General features: G+C 38.9%; 1 protein-coding gene across 12 annotated transcripts in view; it reads right to left on the minus strand.

The window, feature by feature from the left end:
- The window catches only part of CHD9 (chromodomain helicase DNA binding protein 9), a 224,425-nt gene that overhangs the window by 25,039 nt on the left and 171,644 nt on the right, over positions 1–27,742 (minus strand). For all 12 annotated transcript variants that reach the window (XM_044256151.1, XM_044256148.1, XM_044256150.1 and 9 more), the window contains 11 exons: positions 27,255–27,365; positions 22,450–22,646; positions 21,774–21,973; positions 17,856–18,015; positions 17,327–17,416; positions 11,067–11,170; positions 10,454–10,571; positions 9,599–9,656; positions 6,246–6,288; positions 4,855–5,074; positions 1,666–1,868 (listed from right to left, as the gene is read on the minus strand). In XM_044256151.1, the coding sequence (XP_044112086.1) occupies positions 1,666–1,868; positions 4,855–5,074; positions 6,246–6,288; positions 9,599–9,656; positions 10,454–10,571; positions 11,067–11,170; positions 17,327–17,416; positions 17,856–18,015; positions 21,774–21,973; positions 22,450–22,646; positions 27,255–27,365 (1,504 nt within the window). The remainder of the gene's footprint in view (positions 1–1,665; positions 1,869–4,854; positions 5,075–6,245; positions 6,289–9,598; positions 9,657–10,453; positions 10,572–11,066; positions 11,171–17,326; positions 17,417–17,855; positions 18,016–21,773; positions 21,974–22,449; positions 22,647–27,254; positions 27,366–27,742) is intronic.

Below are 27,742 nucleotides of genomic sequence, written 5' to 3' on the forward strand. Positions count from 1 at the left end.
AAACAAGCAAACAAACTCACATGAAATTTATGTCCTTTTATTAGCCATTTATATTTTTACTATAAAATAGGGAGTAGGAAGCCACTGGGTTTAGCAGTCAGAAATCTTATTCAACAAAGAATGGAGATAGTGACTTATAGCAGCATCATCAAGAGGAGTTGCTGACGGGAGGAGTTATTTTTCTGGGCTTCGAAGACAATGAAATCCACCCCAGAACAGGGCCTTGGTTGAGTATCAGCCCATCTGATTAGTTTTTTTTTTTTTTTAAGGTTCTGGGTGATTTTTTCCTCCTCCTACTAAAACTCTTTAAAAACAAAGAGGCAACCCACGGCATGGGAGAAGATATTTGCAAATGACAGTACAGACAAAAGGTTGATATCCAGGATCTATAATGAACTCCTCAAACTCAACCCACACGAAACAGACAAGCACATCAAAAAATGGGCAGAAGATATGAACAGACACTTCTCCAATCAAGAAATACAAATGGCTATCAGACACATGAAAAAATGCTCATCATTAGTCCTCAGGGAGATTCAAATTAAAACCACATTGAGATATCACCTTACACCAGTTAGAATGGCCAAAATTAACAAAACGGGAAACAACATGTGTTGGAGAGGATGTGGAGAAAGGGGAACCCTCTTACACTGTTGGTGGGAATGCAAGTTGGTGCAGCCTGTTTGGAGAACAGTGTGGAGATTCCTCAAGAAATTAAAAATAGAGCTTCCCTACGACCCTGCAATTGCACTCCTGGGTATTTACCCCAAAGATACAGATGTCGTGAAAAGAAGGGCCATCTGTACCCCAATGTTTATAGCAACAATGGCCACAGTCGCCAAACTATGGAAAGAACCAAGATGCCCTTCAACGGATGAATGGATAAGGAAGATGTGGTCCATATACACTATGGAGTATTATGCCTCCATCAGAAAGGACGAATATCCAACTTTTGTAGCAACATGGACGGGACTGGAAGAGATTATGCTGAGTGAAATCAGTCAAGCAGAGAGAGTCAATTATCATATGGTTTCACTCATTTGTGGAGCATAACCAATAGCATGGAGGACAAGGGGCGTTAGAGAGTAGTAGGGAATTTGGGTAAATTGGAAGGGGAGGTGAACCATGAGAGACTATGGACTCTGAAAAACAGTCTGAGGGGTTTGAAGTGGCGGGGGGGTGGGAGGTTGGGGTACCAGGTGGTGGGTATTATAGAGGGCACGGCTTGCATGGAGCACTGGGTGTGGTGAAAAAATAATGAATACTGTTTTTCTGAAAATAAATAAATTGGGAAAAAAAAATGTTCTTTAAGCGAAGGACTCATTCCTTACAAGATTATTCATGTAAATAGCCCTCCAACACAGTTCCTAGCAGATGGACTAAAAACTACCGTATCATAACTACCTCCCCCGATCATCAGTCTAATACTGAATAAGCACAGGCTATTCCTCAAAACTAAAAGTATAACTTTATTCTTTTTAGATCTCATTTTAATAGCAGGATTTATAAACAGGGAGATCTCTGAACATAGTTTATTTACAATTCTGAAAAATTACTGATGTGCTGAATTAGACAGTACAGAAATAAACAAGTTGGAGATTTCTGGATTTTAGTACTTTTTGCTTCTTTGACCCAAACCAGGAAAGACAGAAATTTTATACCTACCTTCTTTGGAAGGAAGACGACAAACCCTCCGACACATAGACATGAATGCGTACAAATACTTCTCCAAGCTATCATCGGTTTTCTTATGCAGCCTAGCCATAGCTCTAAATTTTGTCCAATCAAATTGGCCTCTATCAGGGTCAAATACCACTCCAAATGTAGACACTACTCTATAAAAGTCAGCTTCTTCTCTTCTTGTCCATCTATTTTGAGTCAGATTAAAGAAAAAGTCATAATGGTTACTAAAATATTTATTAATGCTGACTATAATGACTATAATAAAATTAAAAACATTTCAAGTATCTAACACTTTAAAGGATTAAGTTCAGGATACTGTCTTGCATATACATTTAAAATGCTAGTTGAGGGGTGCCCAGGTGGCTCGGTCGGTTAAGCGTGCGACCCTTAGATTAGGCTCAGGTCCTGATCCCATGGCTCATGGGATTGAGCCCCGTGTTGGGCTCTTCGCTCCGCAGAAGTCTCCTTGGGTAGTCTCTCCCTCTGCTCCTTCCCCTACTCTTGCGTTCACACTCTCTCTCTCTCAAATAAATAAAGTGTTTAAAAAAAAAATGCTAGCTGACTCATCTATGCAACCAAACTTCTTTTCCTTCAGGTAATAATAGTTTTTTGCACATCTACTCTGTAAGAAAATATGCAGGGGATACAGGATTATGTAAGACACAATGACCCTACCTTTAGGGAAAAGATAAAACATTTCAAAGACATTTTCTAGCATAAGGCAGTAGTTATAGTTGTATGCGTTATAGAAACCAAGAATTTTAGGAAAGCATAGAAGACAGGAGGACCACTTCAGACTAGAGTGATGAAGAAAGCATCACAGAAATAAGTGGCTTATAAGATGGAACAAGGCAAAGATCAGCTTGGGAATTCTAGGAAGAGGTCATGGTATAAGCAAAGTAGGAAGTAATCTGCATTTTGGGCATATGATGAGCATTCCAGATTGACAAGGATATGGCTCATATTGGGGACAGAAGGAGATAAAGTTGGACACTCCATATACTTGGCTAAAAACAGTCTCTGTTCAGCTTTAAGAAGGCAATATTATCCTCATACACCAAAGATCTCCAAACCCAGTCTAATTTATGGACACTTTTTCCTGGTTAAGTTATGGAATTGTGTGAACGAGAAAGAATGTATGACACCTTTGAAAAACATCAACAGGTCGTTTTCATCAGAGTGCTACCTTAAGAAGATTAATGTAATGTAAAAAGAGCCTAGGAAACCAGTCAAATCGTAAGAAACTTGCATCTGGGGGACAAAAGTAGGAACAGAATACAAAAGATGGATTAAAAGATTACACAGGACACACAGAAATGTGACACAGTATCCACCATCAAAGAGTTTATAACTTAGAAAGACAAGGCATAGAAAGGCAAAGATCAATGTCCTTAACAACATTTCATATTAGTGTGACAATGTGTAGTTCACTTGGATAAGTGCTATCTGAGTGCAGGAAACAAGAACACTGTGAGCTGGACTGGTTGAGGAAAAAATTATTAGAAGAGATAGGAGAGATGTTGAGCTCTGAAGGAGAGGTCAGGTTTGGAGTAAGGAGTAGGAAAAAGGGTATCCCACGTGAGAGGAACAACATCAGCTAGGTATTGAGTCAAGAACACATAGGACATTATGGCCGAGGGAACAGTACTGTATAGAATTAGAAATGCATGGTGACGCTGAAACCGAAGAGACTCTTGAACCGAAGCTTAAAAACAAACTTCATACCTGTAGTAAATAAGGAACCTGGACTATCACGACAAAGCTAGATTTTAGGAAGATTAATCCAGAACCCACCAGCCAAGGGAAAATGCATGTGGGAGGTTAAAGATGGCCATGAATTCCCTGCCACTCTTCCCACGCAATCTATTTCCCTCTCCCTTTAATCTTGGTTGGCCCTGTGTCTCTTTTTGACCCACAGAATGTGGCACAAGTAACACTTTGTAACCCTGAGGCTAGGCCTTAAGAAATCCCAGTGTCTTCTGCCTTTGCCACTGGGAATGCTCCCTTATTCAAGCTCCCAGGGCCAACTGCCAGCCATGTGGGTGAGGCCACTTTCTCCGTCTGGCCCTCTCAGCACTCCCACCAACACCATGGGGAGCAGAAGAACCACCTGGTCAACCCACAGAATCGTGAGAAATAAAAAACTGATGTTTAAGTCACCATGTTTTGGGGTGGCGGCTATTATGCAATTATAGATAACTGAAATAGTGTATTTGCTGAGGTGGTAGTATTTGAAGAAGATTATGCCTAGGACATTTAAAAATCTTAAGTTTCAGACTAACTAAATTCTGGTTACAATGAATGCGTTGCAAATAATACAAAAGAAAAATGATGTATTTTCCAGAGAACATCCAAGGACCCAGGCTTAACACATGGAGGCCAGATTATTACAGAACGTTGTTATTTTTTTCAACATTCGCTATCCTTTTTGAGAAGTTAAAGCTTTTGGGAGGAAGAGGTGTGCCTGTCTTCTTAACAAGTCCTCTTGCAAAAAGGTCTACATTTGTTCCCCTTTGATATCTGTAGTTCCAAGGCTTCAGCCTCTGTATAAAGCATAAATGGACTTGTCTTTCATACATTCTTCTATTTCATAAATGTCATAATGTAAAAATAAGGTAGAATGAACTTTATTTCATGTAATTTAAATGTATGCTTTATTAATAATTTAATTCTTGAGTTTGCTTTGCAACTTCATTAAAAAAAAAAAAAAAAGATTTTATTTATTTATTTATTTGACAGATACAGAGAGAGCACAAGTAGACAGAGCAGCAAGCAGAGGGAGAGGGAGAAGCAGGCTTTCTGCAGAGCTGGGAGCCTGATGTGGGGCTTGATCCCAGGACCCTGGGATCATGACCTGAGCCGAAGGCAGCCGCTTAACTGACTGAGCCACCCAGGCGCCCTGCAACTTCATTTTTTTAATAACTCCCTGTTCGTAAGCATGACAAAATAATGACTGAATATGAAGCATGGCCAGGAGCTATAAAGTGCAATAATCTTTGACCATATTTGTTGTACACGTGTGTGCATGCATAAAACACTTCGCTTTGGCCAACTTCTCTCCCTATATGTGTTTTTCACAAAATGAGATAATCACACTCTAACAGCCTTCTGAATGAATAACTATATTTATAAAATTATACTAATATTAAAAATTTAGTGTTATTGTCTTACCTCTGCTGTCTTTCTATCTTGGCTGCCATTTTAGGATTGAGAGTGGCTTCTTCGTAAAGAGGCTGCATTACACTGGCAGGCACTGAGAAAGTAGGCTGTATCTGCTGGATTTGTCTGTTTTTATTAGTACGCTGATATGCAGTGATGAGACGCCTCAAACGAGTAGTTAAAGCTGACTGAGTCGGCCAATAAATTTTATCACCTTCCATCAGCTGACCATCTATATTTAAAGAAACTCATGTCAATAATAATTAAAAAAAACCCAGCTGAAAACCAAAAACAACCCCGCCCCCGAAGACTAAATAGATACTGAAATGAAACTCATAAAAACAGCAAAATTCCCTTACTCAAAATCTTTTTCTTTCCACCTATGTTGGGAAAAACCCACAAAAGCCAAACCTCTCATTATAAAAAAGTTTTCTTTTAACTACAGCTCTAAAAACGTTACAACAAACTTAAAGAACAGCTCAAAGTAAGTCAGAGGGCACTAAAGAACCATATAGAATCTACTGAACATCCCTTGCACAGGAAACACAACTCCTGCATTTCCAGGTCTAATACATTTTACTGGCTGGCAAACATTCAAATGCCTTACATTTAGACGAATTAAAAGTCAAATGAAATCCCTGAGAAGTTGAAAACTGTAAACTCTTAATTAAAGCCACCTTCTATATTAAATTTATCTCCATTTATGTGAGAATCAAAACAATTTTAAAGGTCATTAGTGAGGAGCATATATTATAAAAAATTCCCTATGACAATGCTATCAGTTTTAAGCTTTTATTCACCTAATAAAGTAGAGGATCTAGCTCTCTATTTCCAGGGTATAATCTTATAATTACATATACCATAATTAAGCGGTAATCATTCATGCTAAGCAAATACTACTCCTTCCTTCCTAGTCAAACTATGAAAGGATGAGGCCCTATTCCACTTGGGTGTTAGCCGGGAGTGGGTGAGTGTACTCTGGTGACAGCCCGTTTCTAGCTTGATAATCAGAAGGAAGTAGAAGCAAGACCCTGTAAAGAAAGGCTGTGCAAAAGAGGGGTATAAGAAAAGTTGGTTCCTAATATGGAACTAATAAGCTGTTGAATGGATTACTGAATCAACATGTTAATGATGAAATCTGATACATAAGTTTAATAATCACGCCATAAAATCATCAAAGCTTTGATTCCAGAAAAGCTCAGTGAGTCATGGCATAAAGATCTGCAACTAAAAATACTGCTAAATTCCCAGTCAACTAGGTGTGTCCCATAAAGATTACGATGGTCTTCAATAAAAATTTCATACACATCTAAAACATCACAGAAGCGTAACAGTTTATTGATTTCATGGTATCCTGAGAATGTGAGTTTCCACTAAGTAAAAAAGAGAGAAATGCAATTTACCTCCATCTGCTATAACAAGATCTCCAGGTGAAGACACGTCATCCTTTTAAAAGAAAACAGAAATTTGTCATAGGGTGACTGGGTCACAATACATTAAAGACGCAAAGGGAATCAAGCTTCTTAATAGTAACAGAGAACTTTTTGCAACAGAATTTTTAATGATGTATTTAGCAAAAAAAAAAATAAAATAAAAAAATATATTGTTCTCAATCCCCATCCTTTTATACTTCTCTATTGCCTTGTATACTTTAGTCCACTTATTTTCCACTAAAACTTTCCCCTTCCATGATCATGCTTGGGCCAGGTGCTTTTCCTCCATCCTTCCTCTAATTGCAAATACACCCTAGGTTTTATCGATAACATGTTTTTTTGTTTTTGTTTTTGTTCTATATACCAACTCTCATAGCTTATTCATTCTTCTATTTGATTATCAGACAACCTGCAAATCTTTTCTCTTTCAGCCTTGAACAGTTTGCTTGTACTATACATCTTGTTTTTATCTGTCAAGAGAGCATCTCCAATCAGGTATTCTAACATTACTGTAAACACAGTCACTACTTGGAATAGTAGTTTTATTCCAATGACTACTATTTTCTGTCATTTTAGAAAAGCCTGAAGTTAGAATTCTCATCATTCCTTTGTAAGTGGGTCTTTTTTTTTCTGGTTGCTTTTAACATCTGCTCTTTGTTTGGAATTCTGTAATTTCACCAGGATGTTTTTTGGAGTGGATTTAATTTTGTTAACCCTGTCAAGATTCACTTTATTTCTTGAATCTCAAGATTCGTGTCTTTAAGCCTGAAAACGTCTCAGCCGTTACCTCTCAGAGCAGGTCTTCTCCCTTAATCTCTCTGGTCGCTCCCTCTGGGCTACCTATTAGACATGTGCCAGGAATTATTATGCCATCCTCTTTGTCTCTAAAGAGTTTTTCATATTGATTTACTGCCTCCCATACCTTTTACTGGCTCTAAGAAAATGGATCTGGGCTCTTTAAATATTTTTTGCCAGCCAGTATGATGTTAAGCTTTCTCAGTTGTGGCACCCAGAGAGGCACGGCAGGAAGAAAAGGGTTTTACTTCTCTGGTTTGGGTGAACTGCTCCCTGGTTTAGCTCTCACAGCAGAGAAGGCTCCCCAGTGCCTACCTCTGCAGTTTCAGCAGCTTCTTGACATGCCTGCTGGCCAGCAGCTTTCCCTAGCAGCCTTGGCCTCAGTGGAGTTCCTTCCGTGAGACACTGCCCCAGGAAAAGCTCCCTTAGAAACCCTGGAGGGTGGATTTCCAGCAAGTTGTGCTGGCAGGGTATCCCAGTAACTGTTCTGCCATCCAATGAGGTGCAGCCATGCCCTCTCAAAAACAAACCAAACCAAACCAAAACAGCATCTCAGCCCTGCCAGGGACAGGGCTCTTCCTTGGCTGCTCTGACAGCCCTAAGCGCAGTGGCTAGTCCTCACTTCAGTCCCCCTACTAGAGTCAATAATTTTTTACATTGAACTTTCCCTATTTAATGGACTATGTGGTTTCTCTCTCCTAACTGGGCTAAACTGAGCTGTCATGCTACCTTATAGATCCTTTCTTCAAATCTGCTTTCTAAATCATTTCTTCTCTCAAGATCTATGTCTAATCTGCTTCCCCAGCTCAATGTTTAACCTATTTGTTGAGTTTTAATTTTCAATGACTGTATTTTCCATTTCTAATGTTACACAAAATCCGTTTTTTCATATATCCCTCAACTTTTAAAGTCACATATCTTTCTTTCTTTTGTTCTTGTATCTTTAATGTCTTTAACTATTTAAAAATTTACTTATTTTCTATTTTAATAGCTCGCCATCAGAGGTTCTTAGAGGTCTAAATTTTTTTTTTTTTAATATTTTATTTATTTGTCAGAGAGAGGGAGAGAGAGCGAGCACAGGCAGACAGAATGGCAGGCAGAGGCAGAGGGAGAAGCAGGCTCCCTGCCGAGCAAGGAGCCCGATGTGGGACTCGATCCCAGGATGCTGGGATCATGACCTGAGCCGAAGGCAGCTGCTTAACCAACTGAGCCACCCAGGCGTCCCTAAAATTGTTTTTTGTTTGCTAACATTCACTCATGGTAGATTGTTCCCTCATATTTAAATTTTTGGATTTTGACCTCATTTCATGGACGGCTTTTACCTTTAAGACTCGAGTATGGTCTACGCTGATGCGGTTTCTTCCACAATTCTTTTTCTTTTCGTTTCTTTCCTTTTTTTTTTTTTTTTTAAAAGATTTTATTTATTTGTCAGAGAGAGAGAGGGAGAGAGAGGGAGAGAGAGAGCGAGCACAGGCAGACAGAGGCAGGCAGAGGCAGAGGGAGAAGCAGGCTCCCTGCCCGAGCAAGGAGCCTGATGTGGGACTCGATCCCAGGATGCTGGGATCATGACCTGAGCCGAAGGCAGCTGCTTAACCTACTGAGCCACCCAGGCGTCCCTTCTTTTCATTTCTACTAGATACCTCAGGATTATTACTAGCCTGGGACCTTTTCTATAATTACATTTTTGGTTCGAGAGTTCCTGGTCCACGCAAATGATGTAAAAGAATCAAACCGTAAGCTCAAGAGAAAGCACGCCTATAGCTATGATTTCTCAGAGGAAACAATTTTTTCCCTAGCCAGTGCAGATAAAGTTCCTTGCTGTTGCCCTAGGCTGTTTGTCAGAGAGTACCGCTCTCTGAGGGTTCTCACTGTACGCAGGATCTCCATCCTCACGGTCACACACTGGCCCGAACCCTCTCTAGTCCTCATACAGGGATCGATATTGAAGCCCTTTGGCCACCAAGACCAGCACACCCTACCTGATAGTTACAGCACTGTCGAGTCCTTTCCTATGCCTTCGTATTCTAGAATCCCTCATCCCTTTTCACATCCTTGCCCCACGCCACAGAGTATTTGCACCCAACTCTGCCTCTTCCTTTTGACATTCTATAAGCAGAACACTCAGAACTATGCTTTAGCAGCTCAGAATTTCTCTAGGCTCTACCCTCTATTTTTAACCCTTTATGTAGGTCTAGTTTCCATCTGTTTCTGGGTACTTTCAGTGTCTACTTCTCCCTCGGCTTCCGGGTTCTGTCCCCGACACTGTGTACCTAGCTCCTAGTGGTGCAGCATGGGGGCAAGCTCCATTTCATCCACATGTCCACCTGGCCTCCCATCTGTCTAGCAGGGAGATCAGGCATACTCTGAAGGGCTGTTTGTGATGACTGTCAGCCTAAGCGGATCACTGACGTAGCTAACCTTCTGAAGGACAGAATTATGTATAAGGAAGAACATATGAAGGAAAAGCACACAAAAGAAACCATGGAATCACCAGAAATGAGGACTTTAAAGCTGGATCCAAAGCATACCTCTATATCATCTTTAAAGAGAGCTGGGGCAGGTTTGTATTCCGGATCTTCCACATCCCTGTAGAAATACCAACAGATGCTACGATTATTGTGCTGGACTTAAAATTTCTCCTGAAAGGACAAATGTGGAGTCTTGTTGGAAGGACTTTTTAGCATGTTTTCAGGCTGAAATTTCTGTTCGTTAACCTAAGGACCCCGAGTCACAGCATGAAGACGTTACATGGCAAGTCAGAAGAAACCTGCTTCTAACTGACTCTTAACTACCAAGCTCGCTTTAAAATGTGGCAATATTAACTTCAACCCAGTCCCCTCCTTTTCCCTTTTGGTAAGAAAACAAAGATAGTAAAGACCTTATAACACTTACAGTGAACAAACATCCCATTTCTCTTCAATTGTAATATTCTTTGTCTTCCTCCCTCTAATGCCCTTAGAACTTAATGGCTTTCATGGCCATGACTGTTAAGAATAGAAAAATGAAGGACTCACCACAAGGATGGGTATGAGGCAGGTGGAGTCTTTTTCTTGATCACACCATTGGATAAACACTAACTTATTAGAGTTTCATTAAGTCTTAGATTGTAAATTCCAATTCCCTTACTACTACTTTTTCTTTCTTTTTAGACTTTGTTTATTCACTTGACAGAGAAAGACATGGCGAGAGAGGGAACACAAGCAGGGGGAGTGGGAGAGGAAGAAGCAGGACCCCAGGATCATGACCTGAGCCGAAGGCGGACACCTAACAACTGAGCCACCCAGGTGCCCCACTACTACATTATTTAAAGATACACATAAGCAACAGAACATACTGCTGCTGACAGAGATACATGGAGAAATCAAGCCCCCGAAGTCACATACCCATCCATATAATCATTTGCCCTCTGTTCCGCAGCGACTGCTTTCTCATCAGGTTTTCCCACTCTTTCCAAGAAGCATAATGCTGGGTCTGCTCGGATGGTGTTATATTTTTCATAACCTGGAGGGATCACCAATTATGAAAGTAAAAAGGGTAAGAAAAAAGATGGTTGAATATAAGAATTCCTCATATTTACAGTAGGTGATGCTCCTGGACAAAAGGGACCGTATATTAAAACAGTACAGGGTAAGGCAGGTTTTCTAGAAATTATCACCAAAATATTACGTGGTCTGGCATAGGTATATTTCAAAGTTTAGACTGAACTTATAGTTAAAATGAAAAAGAGGAAAACTGATCATACATAATACACTTACATAAGAACTCTTCCTGAGGGGAAGTTAGTGAGACTTCTGTCCAGGAGGGGCAGGTCATGTAGGCTACCCCCTTCTGTGAAGAAGTGTGGGGACTGACAGACAAAATTTGGTTGTTTGTGCTTTACATGGTATGTATAGTAACATCAGTGCTACTGGAATGATGCTATATGTGGAAATCGTGAAACTGAGAGAATTACATTATACACAGAAGACAGCTCTACCTACCTTCCTTCTTACTTACCATGTTTAAAGACTCCAATAAGAAGTGACTTATCAGCATCAAAATCCCACCATTCAGCAGGAACTTCTGAGTGGTCTGGTTCTGGGACCCAAACATCAATGTCACTTAAAAAAAAAAAAAAATCACAATACGTGGCACTATGAATTATTACAAACAAGTCAAAGAGGAGGCAATCTTTACCTAGCCTGTAAAAAGCATTATGGCTTTTAAGAAAAAGACATTATGATTTTATTTCATTGATTTTTTTCCTTATTTTCCACAATTATCATCAGTTAAAATTACCAAGTTGTACAAGATCAACACAGTTACTAAAAAAATGAATTAATATCCTTAACCTCAACAGAAGACATTTTTCAACAGGTTTACTTTAACTCTTAAGGAATCACACTCTTTCCACTGATTTCCTTTATACATAAAAGAAGTATTTTATGGGAGAATACAGTCTTATGTCAGCAAACAGCTTGACAAAAATCAGCTGGTTCAAATATTTCATTTTGTATATGAGGAGACTGGGGCCCTAGATGGGCAAACTAATTGCTTTAGGCTGCAAAACAAGTCCTATGTTTTCTAGGCTGCTACTAGTAAGAAAATTCCACTGACAAATTAAGCATTGCTCACAAGCAGAGGAAAATGGCAAGTTTTGGATTCATAATTTGACTAAAACACTCAAAGTGCTATTTTTAATGCTGTATATAAATATCATGCCTAAAAATGATAATATGATAAAGCACTAGAATGAACTATAATAAATCGATAATGCTTTGGTAATTTGGCTGTTTTCATGAGTATTAAACAACCACTAAAGTGCACTTACAATTCTGCAAACATAACTTCCTTTGCTTATCATTTGAAATTATTATTTTCCCAGGAAGCTTTTATAATAACACATACATCACTACTAAAAATGAAAATATGCCATGCAGAGAACTGAAATGTTTACTTTTGTACATAGTGATTCACGTTATTTTGTCTCCCTTAGCCTACCTAGCATATATAGCTAACATCTGACAATAATTAATTAGCAAATGGGTATCATTTTTACACACACACACACCACACACCCACACACACCCCATTCTTATATTTTATTCAACAAAGAAGGCAGAGGGGCACCTAGGTGGGTCAGTCAGTTAAGCATCTGACTCTTGATTTTGGCTCTGGTTATGATCTCAGGGTTGTGGGATCAAGTCCCACATGGGGCTCTGTGCTCAATGGGGAGTCTACTTTTTCTCCTTTTCCCTCTGCCCCTTGCCCCCAAATAAATAAATATATCTTCTTAAAATTTTTTTTTATTTATTTGAGAGAGATAGAAAGAACAAGCAGAGGGAGGATAAGGAGAGAGATAAAGGAAGGCCTAGTTCCCATGACCCTGAGATCATGACCCGAGGAGATGGCAGATTTTTTTTTTTTTTTAAAGATTTTATTTATTTATTTGACAGACAGAGATCACAAGTAGGCAGAGAGGCAGGCAGAGAGAGAGAGAGAGGAGGAAGCAGGCTGCCCACTGAGCAGAGAGCCTGATGCGGGACTTGATCCCAGGACCCTGAGATCATGACCTGAGCCGAAGGCAGCGGCTTAACCCACTGAGCCACCCAGGCGCCCCCAGATGGCAGATTCTTAACTGATCCACGTAGTCACTCCTATAACTAAATCTTAAAAAAAAAAAAAAAAAAAAAAGCCAGGTAGAGATTGGATGGGATAAATTATCTTGGGAAATCAAATTTTCTTTTTTTTTTTTTTGGAAATCAAATTTTCTAGTTGGGAATTTCGCTATATGATATATGTGAATTATCAATTTTCAAAGAATGAAGATAGAACATAAAAAAATTAAGTAGAATTTCATCTCCTAGTCTTAGCACCAAAATTTCATGTTAATAAACAGGCCTATAGTTCTGAAAAAATGGGAAGTTTCCTACTTAAAATTAAGTTGTGTAGCAAAAATTCATTTGTAAGTTCACAAATTATCTTTGGGAACTCAAAATAAATTTTCATATAGAAATAAATTGATAAATGGTCAATATGTTCCTGAGCAAGCCCACAAGAACCCGATATTTAGCTACTAATACAGCAGAAATAAAAGAGAGTGGCAATGAAAACAGAAGACTTACAAGTCCTGTAAGTAAATAAAACACGAAGTACAGATAGGAAATTACTTTTTGTTTTTCATAAGTGTTTACCAGCAGAAAAAAGTTTTTAGTCCAAGGAATACGGAGAAAAGGATGGAGACATTTCTCTAGGTTCTTAAAGAAAATTTCTCCACTTAAATGAACATCGACCTTTAATTTTTCTTAAAAAACAAAAGGGTTACCATCACAGTATTTTCTAGCTTACGGTAGGAAAATAGAGAAGAGTGATTTTCCTGGGATACAACAAAAGCTTAAAAGGTGATGATGAAAAATACAGTTAAAGAAGGTATTTATTTTTGATTGATTCCCTGGCCAGGACTAAAGAAAGCATAAAAATCGGGCGCCTTGGTGGCTCAGTGGGTTAAGCCGCTGCCTTAGGCTCAGGTCATGATCTCAGGGTCCTGGGATCGAGTCCCGCATCGGGCTCTCGGCTCAGCAGGGAGCCTGCTTCCTCCTCTCTCTCTCTGCCTGCCTCTCTGCCTACTTGTAATCTCTCTCTGTCAAATAAATAAATAAAATCTTAAAAAAAAAAAAGCATAAAAACCCAAAGATGAAGGCAAGAGGAAACAAAGTGGGTCACGTAGTTACCCTCTCCCACCATCAGGTGGCACTCTAAGCCCAACACACTGGGACGATCGTCAGGGGTGGAAAGATTTCCAGCTCATAAAGAGCATATACCCACCCAGCGTTCCAGTGTAAGTGCCAAGTGCATGCAAGTGTTGGTTAACTGCTAGGGAAAGGAACACAAGGTGCATGTGTTCCTGTGGTTGACTTTTGTTTTTAAAGATTCAGTTCACGTTCTGTCTCTTGCAAAAAGCTGCCTTTAACTTCCCCAGACTAGATCATTGATGCAAAATATATTTGAACAGCACTCATTATGTGCCAATAATAGAAATAATTGGGCAGACAATCCCTGCTCCTATGAAGAGGTACCCGCAATACTGCATGGTGAGTGCTGTGACAGCCGACCTTGGATATGTGCCTGACCCGGCCTTAAGAGGCCAGGAAAGGCTGAGTTGACGCCAGGTAAGCATTGGGGTGGGGTGTGTGTGTGTGCGGGGGGACTATGGAGGCAAGGGAGGAAAGAAAATATTCCAGCAAGACTGCAAACGCCTGGGGTATAGTACAGAAATAAACTGACACCGCAGAAAAGATGACAGCATCCAAAAAAAGGAGGTGACAAGAAGAGGGCACCTATGAGAAGACATTTAAGAGACAGGTTGAAGAGGAACTGCAAAGCAGCAAGCAAAAAGCTAGAAAGAACCTCTCTATACAGGTGAATGCTATTACAGAAGCATTTTTAAGAAGAGGGAAGTGGTCAATAAGGGTAAAGTAGGACAGGGGCACCTGGGTGGCTCAGCAGGTTGTGCGTCTGACTGTTGGTTTCAGCTTGGGTTGTGGGATCGAGCCCCATGTCGGGCTCCATGCTCAGCGGGGAGTGTGCTTGAGAAGTCTCTCTCTCTGCCCTTCACCACCACTCTCAAATAAGTAAATAAATCTTAAATAAAAAGAAAAGGGGGAGTAAGAAAAACACTATAATATATCCATGGGTTCAGCAGTAAGAATATTGGTGGCTCAGACGTTATGCCTCTGCCTTCGGTTCAGGTCATGGTCTCAGGGTCCTGGGATTGAGCCCCGCATCAGGCTCTCTGCTCAGCGGGGAGCCTGCATCCCCCTTCTCTCTGCCTACTTGTGATCTCTCTCTCTGTCAAATAAATAAATAAAATCTTAAAAAAAAAAAAAAAAGAATATTGGTGAGGAACTTCTTGGAGTAGGTGGTGAAGTGAGGGGCAGAGGCTGAAGTGTGGTGGGGAGCACACCGTAAATGGAAGAGGAGAAAAAGCAGACACAGATACAGAAATCTGGCTGTGAAATCAAGGAGAGTAATCGTGTGGCAGGGTGAGGAGATACTGGATCCAGAAGTGGGGTGTATGTGTGTGTGTGCGTGTGTGTGTGTGTGTGTCTATGCTGAGGGAGATGTCAACATGTGAAAATCCAAACGAGAAGCCAGAGTGGGGGAGATTAACAAAAGGGGAAAATGTAGTTTCTAGGAAATCACAAGTGGATAGGATCCCATCAGGCCAAGGGAAAAAAGGAGTCATTTAGTCAACAAATATTTACTGGGTGTTATACGTCTCAGATTCTAGGGGCTGTGAAAACAAAGATCAGTAAGATAAAAGCATATTTAACCTATTTAAAGAGGCTTCAACTATAATGGGAGGAGAAAAGACACACAAATAAATATAACTTTAATAGGTACCATGAATGAGATGAAATAAGGTCAAGCAGTAGTGAGTGACTAGGGGTGGGAGGCCTGGGAGGGCTTCTGGGAGGGGGTAAAATGTGAACTGAGGCCTGAACAGAGACAGGTCTGTAGAAGACGAGTGCGAGAGCATACCAGAGGCAGAGCCCAGAAGGAGCCTGACACACAGGAGAGACAGAAACACCAGTGTGGATGCAGCATCGTGGGAGAGGGACAGAATGAAGGAGGTGGTCACAGGTTATGTAGGGCCACAGGGAGCACGGATTTTATTCTAAGAGAAATGAGAAGAATCTGGAAGGAGAGGAGTGCCATGACCTGATTTTCGCTTCAGAAAGATCACTCTGGGGTGCCTGGGTGGCTCAGTGGGTTAGGCCGCTGCCTTCGGCTCGGGTCATGATCTCAGGGTCCTGGGATCGAGTCCCGCATTGGGCTCTCTGCTCAGCAGGGAGCTTGCTTCCTCCTCTCTCTCTCTCTCTGCCTGCCTCTCTGCCTACTTGTGATCTCTCTCTGTCAAATAAATAAATAAAATCTTAAAAAAAAAAAAAAAAAAAAAGATCACTCTGGCTGCTGTGTGAAGGTCAGCCCGTAGAGAGGAGGCAGAGAGACCCAATTAGGAGGCCGCTGCAAAAGTCTAAACGGGGCATAGTGGTGGCTGGCACTAGAGGTTTAGTAGAGGATGTGGTGCAAAGTGCTCAGATTTGGGCGTACACTGTACACTGCAGAACTCACAGGTCCTCTTGAGGGATTTAAGGGGAAGGGAGGAATCAAGAATGGCATCCAAGCATCTGGGTGGTCCAGTTAGCAGGATGAAGAAGGCCTGTGTGTGGGAAGGCGGGAGGACAAGGGCTGGGGGTGGATCTGGCGAGCCAGGGAAACTCTGAGATGGCAATCGGACCATCACGTGGGAATATTAGGAGGCAGCTCTCAGATTAGAGCTCTAGGATGAACATGTAAGTTTGAGAGTCATCTGTTTCTTTTTTTTTTTTTCTAAAGATTTTATTTATTTATTTGACAGAGAGAGATCACAAGTAGGCAGAGAGGCAGGCAGAGAGAGAAAGAGAGAGAGAGAGAGAGAGAGAGAGAGAGAGGAAAGCAGGCTCTCTGCTCAGCGGAGAGCCCGATGTGGGACTCGATCCCAGGACCCTGGGATCACGACCTGAGCCAAAGGCAGCGGCTTAACCCACTGAGCCACCCAGGCGCCCCGAGAGTCGTCTGTTTCTTGATCAGATATGGTCTGATGAGACTGCAGGAGTTTACTGAAGGAGAGTAGAGCCGAGAAGGAGAGCTGAGGGCAGAGCTCCTGGACAATCCAATGTGAGAACCAGGAGAATGAAGAGGAAAGACCAGCGAAGAAGAAGAAGGACACCTCGTGGGTAAAGCTGCATGGATGCCTACAGAAGACAGTGTTTCAAAAAAGAAAGTAAGTTTAAAAAAAAAAAAAGAACACAGCATTGCAAGAAGGGAGACATAGAGTAAGGAGCTTAGAGACCAGGGCGTCGGACAGATCGTATGTGGACATAAAAGTCAGTTGTCATAAAACCTCTTCCCACTGGATTAAGAAAGCAGAGAAAGAATGAGCACAGAAAGGTTAAGTTACAGATTTGGCGGCAGGAAGCTTACTCCTGCTGCTGCTGCTGCTGCTGTTTTTGTTGTTGTTATTATTATTATTATTATAGCTTTTAGTGACAGAGCCTAAGACTGAGACTAATGGAGGAAAGGCTGTAAATTGGCAAAGGTGAATTCTCTACATTTGGTGGAATTTTCTTCTTGTGAACTTCACTGAATAAGGAGCCACTTAATGTACAATTTTCTGGTCCTATAATTTTTGCCTCATCATGTTACTGAAAATACCAGCAGGTTATTTAATTTACCTTGCATCGACTCCATCAAATACTTTCTGACACTCGTTTCCAATGACTTCTTGCTTTAGATAATACAGCATTCTTACACGAAGCAAAACCCTAAAAGTGAGGGAAAAGAAATCAAAAGACACAAAGATATTAATCATTAAAGAAAATTCATCCATGAGGTTAAAATTGGAAAAGAATTTTTATACAGAATTTTTATAATTAAATAATAATTATTTCTGATTAAATAAATCTCATTACTACCATATATAGTAAAATAGGTTTCTCCAAAATCTTCACAATCATCATAATTTAATATCCAAGTAAGATATAATGAGATCATTTGGAGGCCAGTTTTATTTCTCTCTCTGTTGATGAAAACAGTGACACAAGAGGTACCATGATTTGCTGAAGGATACCCTGTAAGATTAAGATTAGGATTGGTCCTAGACCACACTGTCTCTGTACTCAAAATCAGCATGCTTTAAGATTTTTAATAAATTCAGAAATATAAACTTTGAATGAGTTGTGTTAAAAACACCCTACTACCTACTTATTACAGTGGTGTTTTATATGTTTTTTGTATCCTTCGTCTTGAAGTAGCTGCTCAGGATTGTATTTTCGAAGCCATTCTGCTTTCTGTATATCAAATGAGCTTGTCTGAGTCTTCACTTTCTTCCCTTTTCGACCCCTGGGTACAGGGGCTGATAGGCCTGTTAAAATGAGAAGGACACATGAAATCAGGGATAACTTGTATAAAGGTTTGTAATTTGAAACATTTTTTTCAACACAAGAAATTTCTGGAGACTTTCCAGAGGTTTGTGCAGGCTCTACAGAGATCTTTAACATATTAATGGTAACAATGCTGACCCAATCGCAAGGTTAAGTCAATGTGATAACAGTAGACACAAATTAACAGTTTCCCCTGCAAGAACTCAACAATTCTGTATCTGAAATTAATCATTCTAACTTACTTTTTGTTCCAAAACACATCATTTTTTTTTCCAGATGTAAAAACCAAAAGCTCAGCCTGTCCCTCTGCTTTACTTTTAGCTTCCCTAGTTATAAAATAGTAAGTTTTGGCCTCCTGATTTTCAAAACTGGATTAGGTTTAATCATTGTGGGCTCTTGTTTAAGAGAGCTAATTCATTTTATTTCTTTGAACCCTTTGTGAAATATTTCTTTGTGTGTGTGTCTGTATGTGTGTAAGATTTTAAGCAATCTCTATACCCAACGTGGGGCTTGAACTTAGAACCCCAAGATCAAGAGTCACATGTTCTACTGACTGAGCCAGCTAGGTGCCTGTAACATTCATTTTTTTGAAGATTTATTTATTTGAGAGAGAGAACAAGCGGAAGTGGGAAGAATAAGCACAGGGAGCGAACCCTCAAGCAGACTTCCTGCTGAGCACGGACACCACCCCCAAGGTGGGTCATAAGATCATGACCTGAGCCGACACCAAGAGTCGGACAGTTAACCGACTCAGTCACCTACGTGCCCCTGAAATAGTTCAGAAATACAAAGAAGTATTCTTACTCTTAATCATAACGTATTCCATATCTGGTCCGTTTTTCATTAAAGGAAGTAAGTACACATAGGTGAAGCCCAACTCACTCTTTCCTTCCCAACTCACTATCCTGAGTTTGTCTAGTCATTCCATGTCCGTACGTGTGAGTTGGAGGAATATTTAATATTTAAGTTTTCAGACATTATATAACACAAGCAATTCGGAAACTTGTTGATTATGTTGGTATCTTTTTGATATTTATACTTGCTAACTCATGAGGCTATAATTTATCTATTTCCTGTCATGTAAAAATGTACTGCACGACTGTCACTGCATGTATACCACTGCTTACCTATGAATCTTCAACGACACTAGAGCTACTTCACTTATAATTTTTAATAATTACTAAAAAATACACTTTTGATTCCTTTCAGTTCGTATCTCCTGTATCTTTTCCTTGCTATACTCCACCAGCTAGGAGTTTCACAACGGTAAATAGAAGCTTGATGTGGACTTGTCCGTTTCTTCCTAAAATTTTGGCAATTTTGCATTTATATTTTGGGACTATTTTCTTTAGTGTATGAAGTTTATACTTGTTATTTCTTCTTCTTTTTTAGGGGGGAGGGACAGCCAGGCACCCCCTGTTACATGTTCTTTTATGGATCTCTTTTTTAACCTAATTAATGCCTTTCACCTTAAATTGTACTTCATACTCTGTTACTACAATTACTGTTCTATAGTCCAGTCCTCTTCTGCTGACCTGAGATGTAGTTCTCTCTGGTTGGCTGAGTTAGTAGCCACTCATCTATTTTCTTCCAAAATTGTGTTGCTATTTCCTCTCCCCCTCTCGCTCTTCTTTTGAGGCTTTATGCCTATTTATTTTTTAATCATGGAATTAAGCATATTCAAATACAGACAGAATAATATGACAGATCACTATGTCCCATCATCCAACTTTAATAATTACCAGCTGATGGCAAGTTTGTTTCATCCATACCCTGTTCACTCCCCAACCTTCCACATTATTTTGAAGTAAATCTAAGACATCACTCATTTTAATAATAAACATCTGAGTATCTCTTAGTGATAGTACATGGCCTCCTTTTAAAAAAACACCATGACTGGCCCTAAGAAATGCAATAATACTTCCCTAATACTTGATATTCACATTTACTATTATCTAATAAATAAAACAATAATTTAAAAACAACTCTGGGTTGTTGGTCTTAGTCAGGATCCAGATCAGGCCCCCACACTGCAACTGGCTAAGGACTCGCAAATATTTTAGGTTATAGCAGGGTTGTCAGTCTCAGGACTATTGGTATTTTGAGCTGCATCATTCTTCATCATAGGAGGGTCTTTGCCCTCTTGGCCTCTACCTACTAGATGCTAGTAACATGCTCAAAGCAGTGACAACGCTGAATGGTGGCAGGACTGGGTGCAAAATCATGTCTGGTTGAGAACCACTGGTTTATAGATAGCCTCTCTATCCAACCCTTTTGTCTGTTGAAGAAACTAGGACCTTTGCCTGTAGAATAGATCAAGCATAAGGCCTTAATTTTTTTCTCTTTATTGACATGTAAATGGAGTTTCAAGAAAGACTGATACACTTGTGTCAATCTTCCGTCTTTATCAGAAGTCCACTCTTCACATTACTAATTTCACTGCCCCCTATTAAGGGGACCTCCAGGGACCACCCTAATTCAAAACAGGTGCTTTCTGTTCTTCTCCATCTCAGCACTTACTTATTTCACAATGCTTAGCACATTCTGAAATTATTTATCTACTTTCTTATTATGTCTGTCTACCTGGCTGGAATGGGAAGTTCCTGAGCTCAGGGGTCTTGTTTCTTCTTCTCTTCTCAATACCTTGCACAAGAAGCATATAGGAGGCACTGTAGCAGGTATGTGTTGATTAAATAGAACAAAACTGTAACACAAATTTCAGGGCGTAGTAATCTTTTTTTATCTTTACAGAAAATTCAATTACTTTAGGCTCTGAAAGAATTACTTCAAGCAGAAAAGAACATTCTATTAGAAACGATGTAGAGAAAAAATGCTTATATATATACCTCTGACAGAACTGTAAATTGGTACAGCCATATCTGGTGGCAAATTAAAGTACTGATGAAAACTTAAAATGTATATCAATGTTTCCCAACTTTAATATACATAATTGCAAAGAAACTTGTTAAAATGAAAGTTCTTTTTTTTTTTTTTTTAAAGATTTTATTTATTTATTTGACAGAGAGTAGACGGAGAGGCAGGCAGAGAGAAGGGGAGAGAGGGAAGCAGTCTCCCCGCTGAGCAGAGAGCCTGATGCGGGACTCAATCCCAGGATCCTGGGATTATGACCTGAGCCAAAGGCAGTGGCTTAACCCACTGACCCACCCAGGCACCCTAAAATATAAGTTCTGATTCAATTAAGTGTGCTGCCTAAGATCTGTATTTCGAAGAAGCTCCCAGGAGATGCTGATACTATCAATCCCCAGACTACATTTTAGGTGTTAGGGATGTATAAATGCTGTACCTCAACAATTCCATTTCTTGGTAGGTATCTCAGTGGAAGATTTGTTCGCCATGCAGAAGGAAAACTGCAGAAGGATCTTCACTGAAACTTGTTTTTCAACTGTCCAACAACTGGGGATGTCCTAAGTGCCCGTCATTAAAGCAGATGCTAAATAATTAGCTAAGGATGTCGGCACTATGAACTACTAAAAAGGAGTTTTAAAAATGAGATGGAGCTACATGATGACAAGACGGGAAGACCGTGTGATGAAGAGCCTCAGGTAAACTGCGTGGAAAACCCAACCAAACTGAGAAGTTGGCATTTTCTAAGTTGGAACTTGCAAGTGTAAGGGTTCTGTAATGTTATCTATAGTGCTTCCATATTTTACAGGGTACTATAGTAAGTGCTACCTATATAACCAAAAGTAAATTTGCAAAGAAGCAAGAATCTTCTTACCTAGGTGATTCTGTAGCTCTCGTGTCTGCCCATCTTCCGTTGGAGTAATGAGATCCCATATGAAGCCTTTAATTTTCTCATCTCCTCGGTAGTGAACAAGGCAATATGCTAAGAGGGCCCGGCAAATTATTTCTACATCGTGCTCGTTCAGCTGTCTTTTAAAACGGCCGTGAGACAGAATCTCTCTCCATCGGCCCCATCTGGTTAAAAAGGTATATTTACATTAATATTGAGTCAAGTTCTACAGAAAAACAGAACTCTTTGGCAAAGAAAACTGCCCACATGTTGGGCATGAAAACCCCACATATTGTCATTAATAGGATTTACCTAATAAAGTCTTCCTCCCACCCCCGTGAGTAAAATGCAGAGTCATGGGAGAGTGATTTCAAGTGTCTCTTATTCAGTAATGGATAACAAGATTATCCATTTAATATTACTAAATATGCAAGTCTCAGAAGAAGGAATTTGACTTCAGTGATACATTTATAATTTACAACTTAAGGATATTCCATCATTCTGCTAATAAATATATGTTAAACATAACAAATTTAGGGTACTTTAAACAGATTTTATGCATTCTAACAAGATAAAAAAATACAGTAGACTATAGTATATGTTTTCTGTAACTTCATATAGCATACTACTAACAAGAAACATTAAAAAAATAGTATTTTACCCATAAACTAGAAGATTTTTCTCTACTCTAAAGCATTCAGTTCTTCCATAGCCGTTGGAACGGTCACAGGGTCTCCGGAGTTTGGGCTTTTCATCTCCTTCACTTTCGGCTTCAGATAATTCAGCCAATTCATCTTTTGTGGCACTAAAGGGTCTTGTTTGCTTCCTAATTCTTGGAGTGTCAATAACCAAGCTGTTCTGTAAAATTTAATAGGTATTACTTGATGGTCATTTTACTATTTTGCTTACAATGGTGTTTTTACATTTTCACCTTTCAAATGGTATAGAGAATAATTATAAAAAGCCAGAAAACAGAAATTACTAACAATTTCATCAACCTACCAAATCAGCTTAAAAATTTTTATATTCCTTTATAATCCTTATCATCATATGCATAAAATATTGTGACTTTACAGTCATAGAATGAAAAGAATTTGGTATCTGGCTTTATTATTAAAAATGAGTTATTGTGTTATGCTTCTATAATAACTATAAAATATATTATTAAACTACATTTATGCATCTTAATTTTCTTTATTTAATTTGCGGTTTAGATTGTTTTCAATTTTTAAAATAAATAATGCTCAAATATATCTTTGTCACCTAACTTTATCCCAGAGATAAATCCCAGAAAGGGGAAATATCCAGGACTGAAATACTGGTCAAAGGATATAAATATTTTATAGATCCAGAAACACGTTTTAGTCATTTCCAAAAGTTAAATTAATATACAAAAAGGTAATAAGTATATAAACCTCATCATGTTCATTCCATTTAATTCATTCAAAACAACTTTTAAGTTGATATGCTTTTTACCTTTAATGAAAAGTTTCTAAGTTAGAAAGATATACTTTGAGAATATATAAAAGGTCTGCTTCTCCTTCAGTCTCATCCATTAATTTTAGAATTCATCAATGGCTCGTCCGCTACCGTTATGGCTGTGGTAGGCCAACAGTGGGATTGTTTTCTTATTCCTTCTGTATCTGTTAATTGACCTTCTTCAGTAAGAAAGAGTTGTCCCTTTGCCCTGCCCCAGCTTCTTTAAAAATTTAAAAAAAGACCAAAAAAACAAAACCCTAACTGTATTTTTTGAGTAAATTTTCAAACATCTTTTGCCCACAATCATTTGAGATTTTTTGATATGTTTCCTTTTTAAAGATTTATTTATTTGAGAGAAAGTGGGCAAACGCGAAGAGGGACAGAGGGGGAGAGAGAATCTCAAGCAGACTCCCTGCTGAGTGCAGAGCCCAATGCTGGACTTGATCCCAGGGCCCTGAGATCATGACTTGAGCTGAAATCAAGAGCTAGATGCTCAACCGACTGAGCCATCCAGGTGCCCTTGATTTTGATATGATTCTGATCACCTTATACTGGCTTTCATATAATAAAGATAGTAACTTTCATGTACACTTCTGCTATAAATAAGTCTCACTAGTCTGACTGCCTTTCTGTTGTCCATTATATACTTCTTAGTCTTATATATGAATATGCCAATCATTTCCTTTGTGATTTTTAAAAATAGATTTTATTTACTTATTTGATGGAGAGAGACACAGCAAGAGAGGGAACACAAGCAAGGAGAGTGGGAGAGGGAGAAGTAGGCTTCCCACGGAGCAGGGAGCCCAATGCAGGGCTCGATCCCAGGACCCCAGGATTGGGGCTGAAGGAAGAAGCTTAACAACTGAGCCACCCAGGTGCCCCATGATATCTTTTTAATTTAGAATGTTTTCTCACCAACTATTTGATAAAACAGAAATCTAGTTTTTCTGTTTTTTTTTTTTTTATGCTTTCAAAAACTTTTATTTGTTGTTGTTAAGATTTTATTTATTTAATAGAGAGAAAGAGAGACAGAGAGCAAGCCAGCGCACAAGTGGGGGAGCAACAGAGGGAGAAAGAGGAAGCAGGCTCTCTGCTGAGCAGGGAGCCTGATGCGGGGCTTGACCCCAAGACTCTGGGATCATGATCTGAACCGAAGGCAAATGCTTCACTGACTGAGCCACCCAGGTGCCCTACTTTCAAAAAAATTTTTAAAAAATTCGTCACAAACTGGAGTTTACTTGGCATGGAGTACATCACTATAATGGCCCCCCAGTGTTAAGTCAAAGTCCTAATCATGATTATTAAACAATTCCTTTTTCTCTAATACTGTTTCTTTACTAAAACATATAATTTGATCTTTTTCTGTTCTTTGTTCTTTGTACTTTTTCTCAATATCATGCTGTTTTAATTATGTTTCCTTTATAATATTTTAATATGGTTTAACATGTAGTAAAAAACAGCAGTCTGTCTTCTCTGTACTTAATTTTCAGAAAAACTTTAAATTTTTTGGTGAAATATAAATAAGAAAATGTAATTATACAAGTATTAAGTGAACACATGCATACATAAGTTTAGTTATAAAGTGCTTAAATCTTCAGGGTAATCTTCAAGGCCCTATGCTATGACCCATACCTATGGTCTCTGACCTTGCCTATCACCTCCTCACTAACTGCCTACATTCCGCCACAATGTGACTTCTATTTCTGGAATACTTGGAGCTTATTTCCACCAGTGGCTCAATGCCATCCTCTGCACCTTGAAAGATTTTCCTTGAGTCTTTACATTATTGGCTCTTTTTGGTCATTCAATCTTAGCACAACTGTCCCCTCAGTGACCTCCCCTGACCACCTGATTTCATGCTGTCACACCTCCGAGCATTCCCAACCATCTGACTATTCTATTTTCTTCCCTCTCTGATATCATCTTATGTATGTGTCTACTTCTGTCTCACCCACTAGAATCCGTAAGCTCTATCAAAGCAGTGGTTGATCTGTCTTGTGCACATGAGCCCTACTGTGAGAATGGTCCTTGACTCACAGCATGCTCTAGCTGCACGACTGCATAAATACATAGGAATGTCTGTGGGTTCCCAATATCTCCTTTTGAAAAATCATAAATAAATATGCTATAAGCATCATTCCATATCTCCCTCTCTTTTAAAATTTAACTGTTTTGGAGGTCTTTATGGGCCAGTAGTACATAGGGATATACATGATTATTTTTACTTATTGCATTAAATAGTAAAAGATGTATTAATCCTCTATCATAAGAAATTTAATTAGTTTACACATTTTTTCTAAAACAAAGAATGTGGCAATGAGCATCACTGTACTGTATCATCACTGTACATCACATGTATGATTTTTGCTGAAAGACAGGTTCCTAAAAGTCCATTTAATATTTTTGACAATTCATTTTTCCAGGGGAAGTTTAGATATCATTTGGTTATATGAAACAACTGTTAGCTTTTAGTTTGGGTTGCATTTCTATGCTTATAAATTCTAAAAATGTTTAAAATATGTAGTTTTCAATTTCCAACAGAGAAATCTTGCAATTAAATTTGATAATTCACTTTACTAAAATCATACACATCTGTCAGTAGGTATACCCCTAAATGTTTTGTAACTTTTTTTTCTACAGTGAATAGATGTTTTCTTCCATTGTATTTTTCTACTTCTATTAGTATTGATATTTAAGAAGGCTAAATGGCATATTTATTTTTCATCCAGTTAATTCATTAAACTCATTTATTAATTTTGATAATGGCTTTAAGATTTCCCTGCCTTTTTAGGCATATAAACATGCCATACCCAATGATGTTTTATAAATATCTTTTCAAATTTACTTATTTGCTCCATATAGAATTACTTCTATTTCTGAAATATATTAAGTAAAAATGATGATGTATGGTAGTGGTGTTATTTCTCACTGTAAAGTTTTACATTTTAAAAGGCTGTTAAAATAGATCCCCTGCATCAATGATTAATATAAAATTCTTTTTTATATTCTTTTTTATATTATCTTGATAATGCATAAGCTGCAAACACTGATTCCTACATAATAATTAGATGTTTTATGAAGTAAACAGTTATGCTATTATCAGTTCTACAAATTGTTCTTTAGCTTTTTGGTCCTTTCTTAATTCTAAGGGAAGTTACAAAAGAAACAGTTTAAAAATGCTTCTTTCTTGAGTGCATTTTTTTCTCCTTTTATATCTGACTGGATCATCATTAATGGGAGCAGACTCCAAGAAAACAAAGTTAAAGAGCAAAATCAATTGATGATTTAAAGACATTTTAAAAATCGAAAAACATTGTACTTTTTTTTAAAAAAGATCTTTTATTTATTTATTTGACAGAGAGAGATCACAAGTAGGCAGAGAGGCAGGCAGAGAGAGAGAGAGGAGGAAGCAGGCTCCCTGCTGAGCAGAGAGCCCGATGTGGGACTAGATCTCAGGACCCTGAGATCATGACCTGAGCCGAACGCAGCGGTTTAACCCACTGAGCCACCCAGGCACCCAAACATTGTACTTTTAAGAATATAAATATCCGGGGGCGCCTGGGTGGCTCAGTGGGTTAAAGCCTCTGCCTTCGCCTCGGGTCATGATCCCAGGGTCCTGAGATTGAGCCCCACATCGGGCTTTCTGCTTGGCCAGGAGCCTACTTCCCTTCCTCTCTCTGCCTGTCTCTTTGCTTACTTGTGATCTCTGTCTGACAAATAAATAAATAAAATTAAAAAAAAAAAAAGAATATAAATATCCAAACTTAAACTTCCCCTGCATTACCACCAATCACAGCAGATATCAGAGGTATTAAAATGAATCGGTGTCTGGCTCAACAGATGCTCATTTTAATATCCCACATCAATTTATTTATTCAGATAAATTTATTTCAGTAAGTACACAGTTGAATACCTTAAAATATTACAATAATATTACCGAAGTATCCCAATAGGTAATTTTTTTTTAAAAGGGAAAGAAATACTTACTCTGCCACTGATGGCATCTATATCTATTTCTGCCTTTTTAGCCCATTTTTGCCAGAAGTTGGGATCATCTAAGGAAATATCTGTCCGATTCCCAGATGCCACAAAGCTTGCCTGAAACACATAATGGCAGTTTCTTAAAATGTTATGACGCTTAGAGGAAAATCTACCACAGTATATTCACAACATCATCTCTTCACATTTACTGGGGATAGAATATGAATTCATCATACACACATACATTCAAAAGATGTTCCAAATGGGATGGCCTGAAACGTAGCACAGCAAATGCTCAAGGCAAAAGCCTCACTGTCAACACAGGCTGTGGATTTAGGAAAAGATTAAGTAAGTTATTACTCTTGTTTAGCTCAAGCTTTTGGTAAGTAAGGATCAAATCCTTTTGGTGAAAAAACTACACAGGACAGAGATATGCTTTCTAGAAACACTATATGAGTATTAAGAAATTAGGTTAGCACAAGAAATTTCAAACC

This window comes from Neovison vison, chromosome 7 (assembly GCF_020171115.1).
Source record: "Neovison vison isolate M4711 chromosome 7, ASM_NN_V1, whole genome shotgun sequence".
NCBI classification, from domain to species: domain Eukaryota; kingdom Metazoa; phylum Chordata; class Mammalia; order Carnivora; family Mustelidae; genus Neogale; species Neogale vison.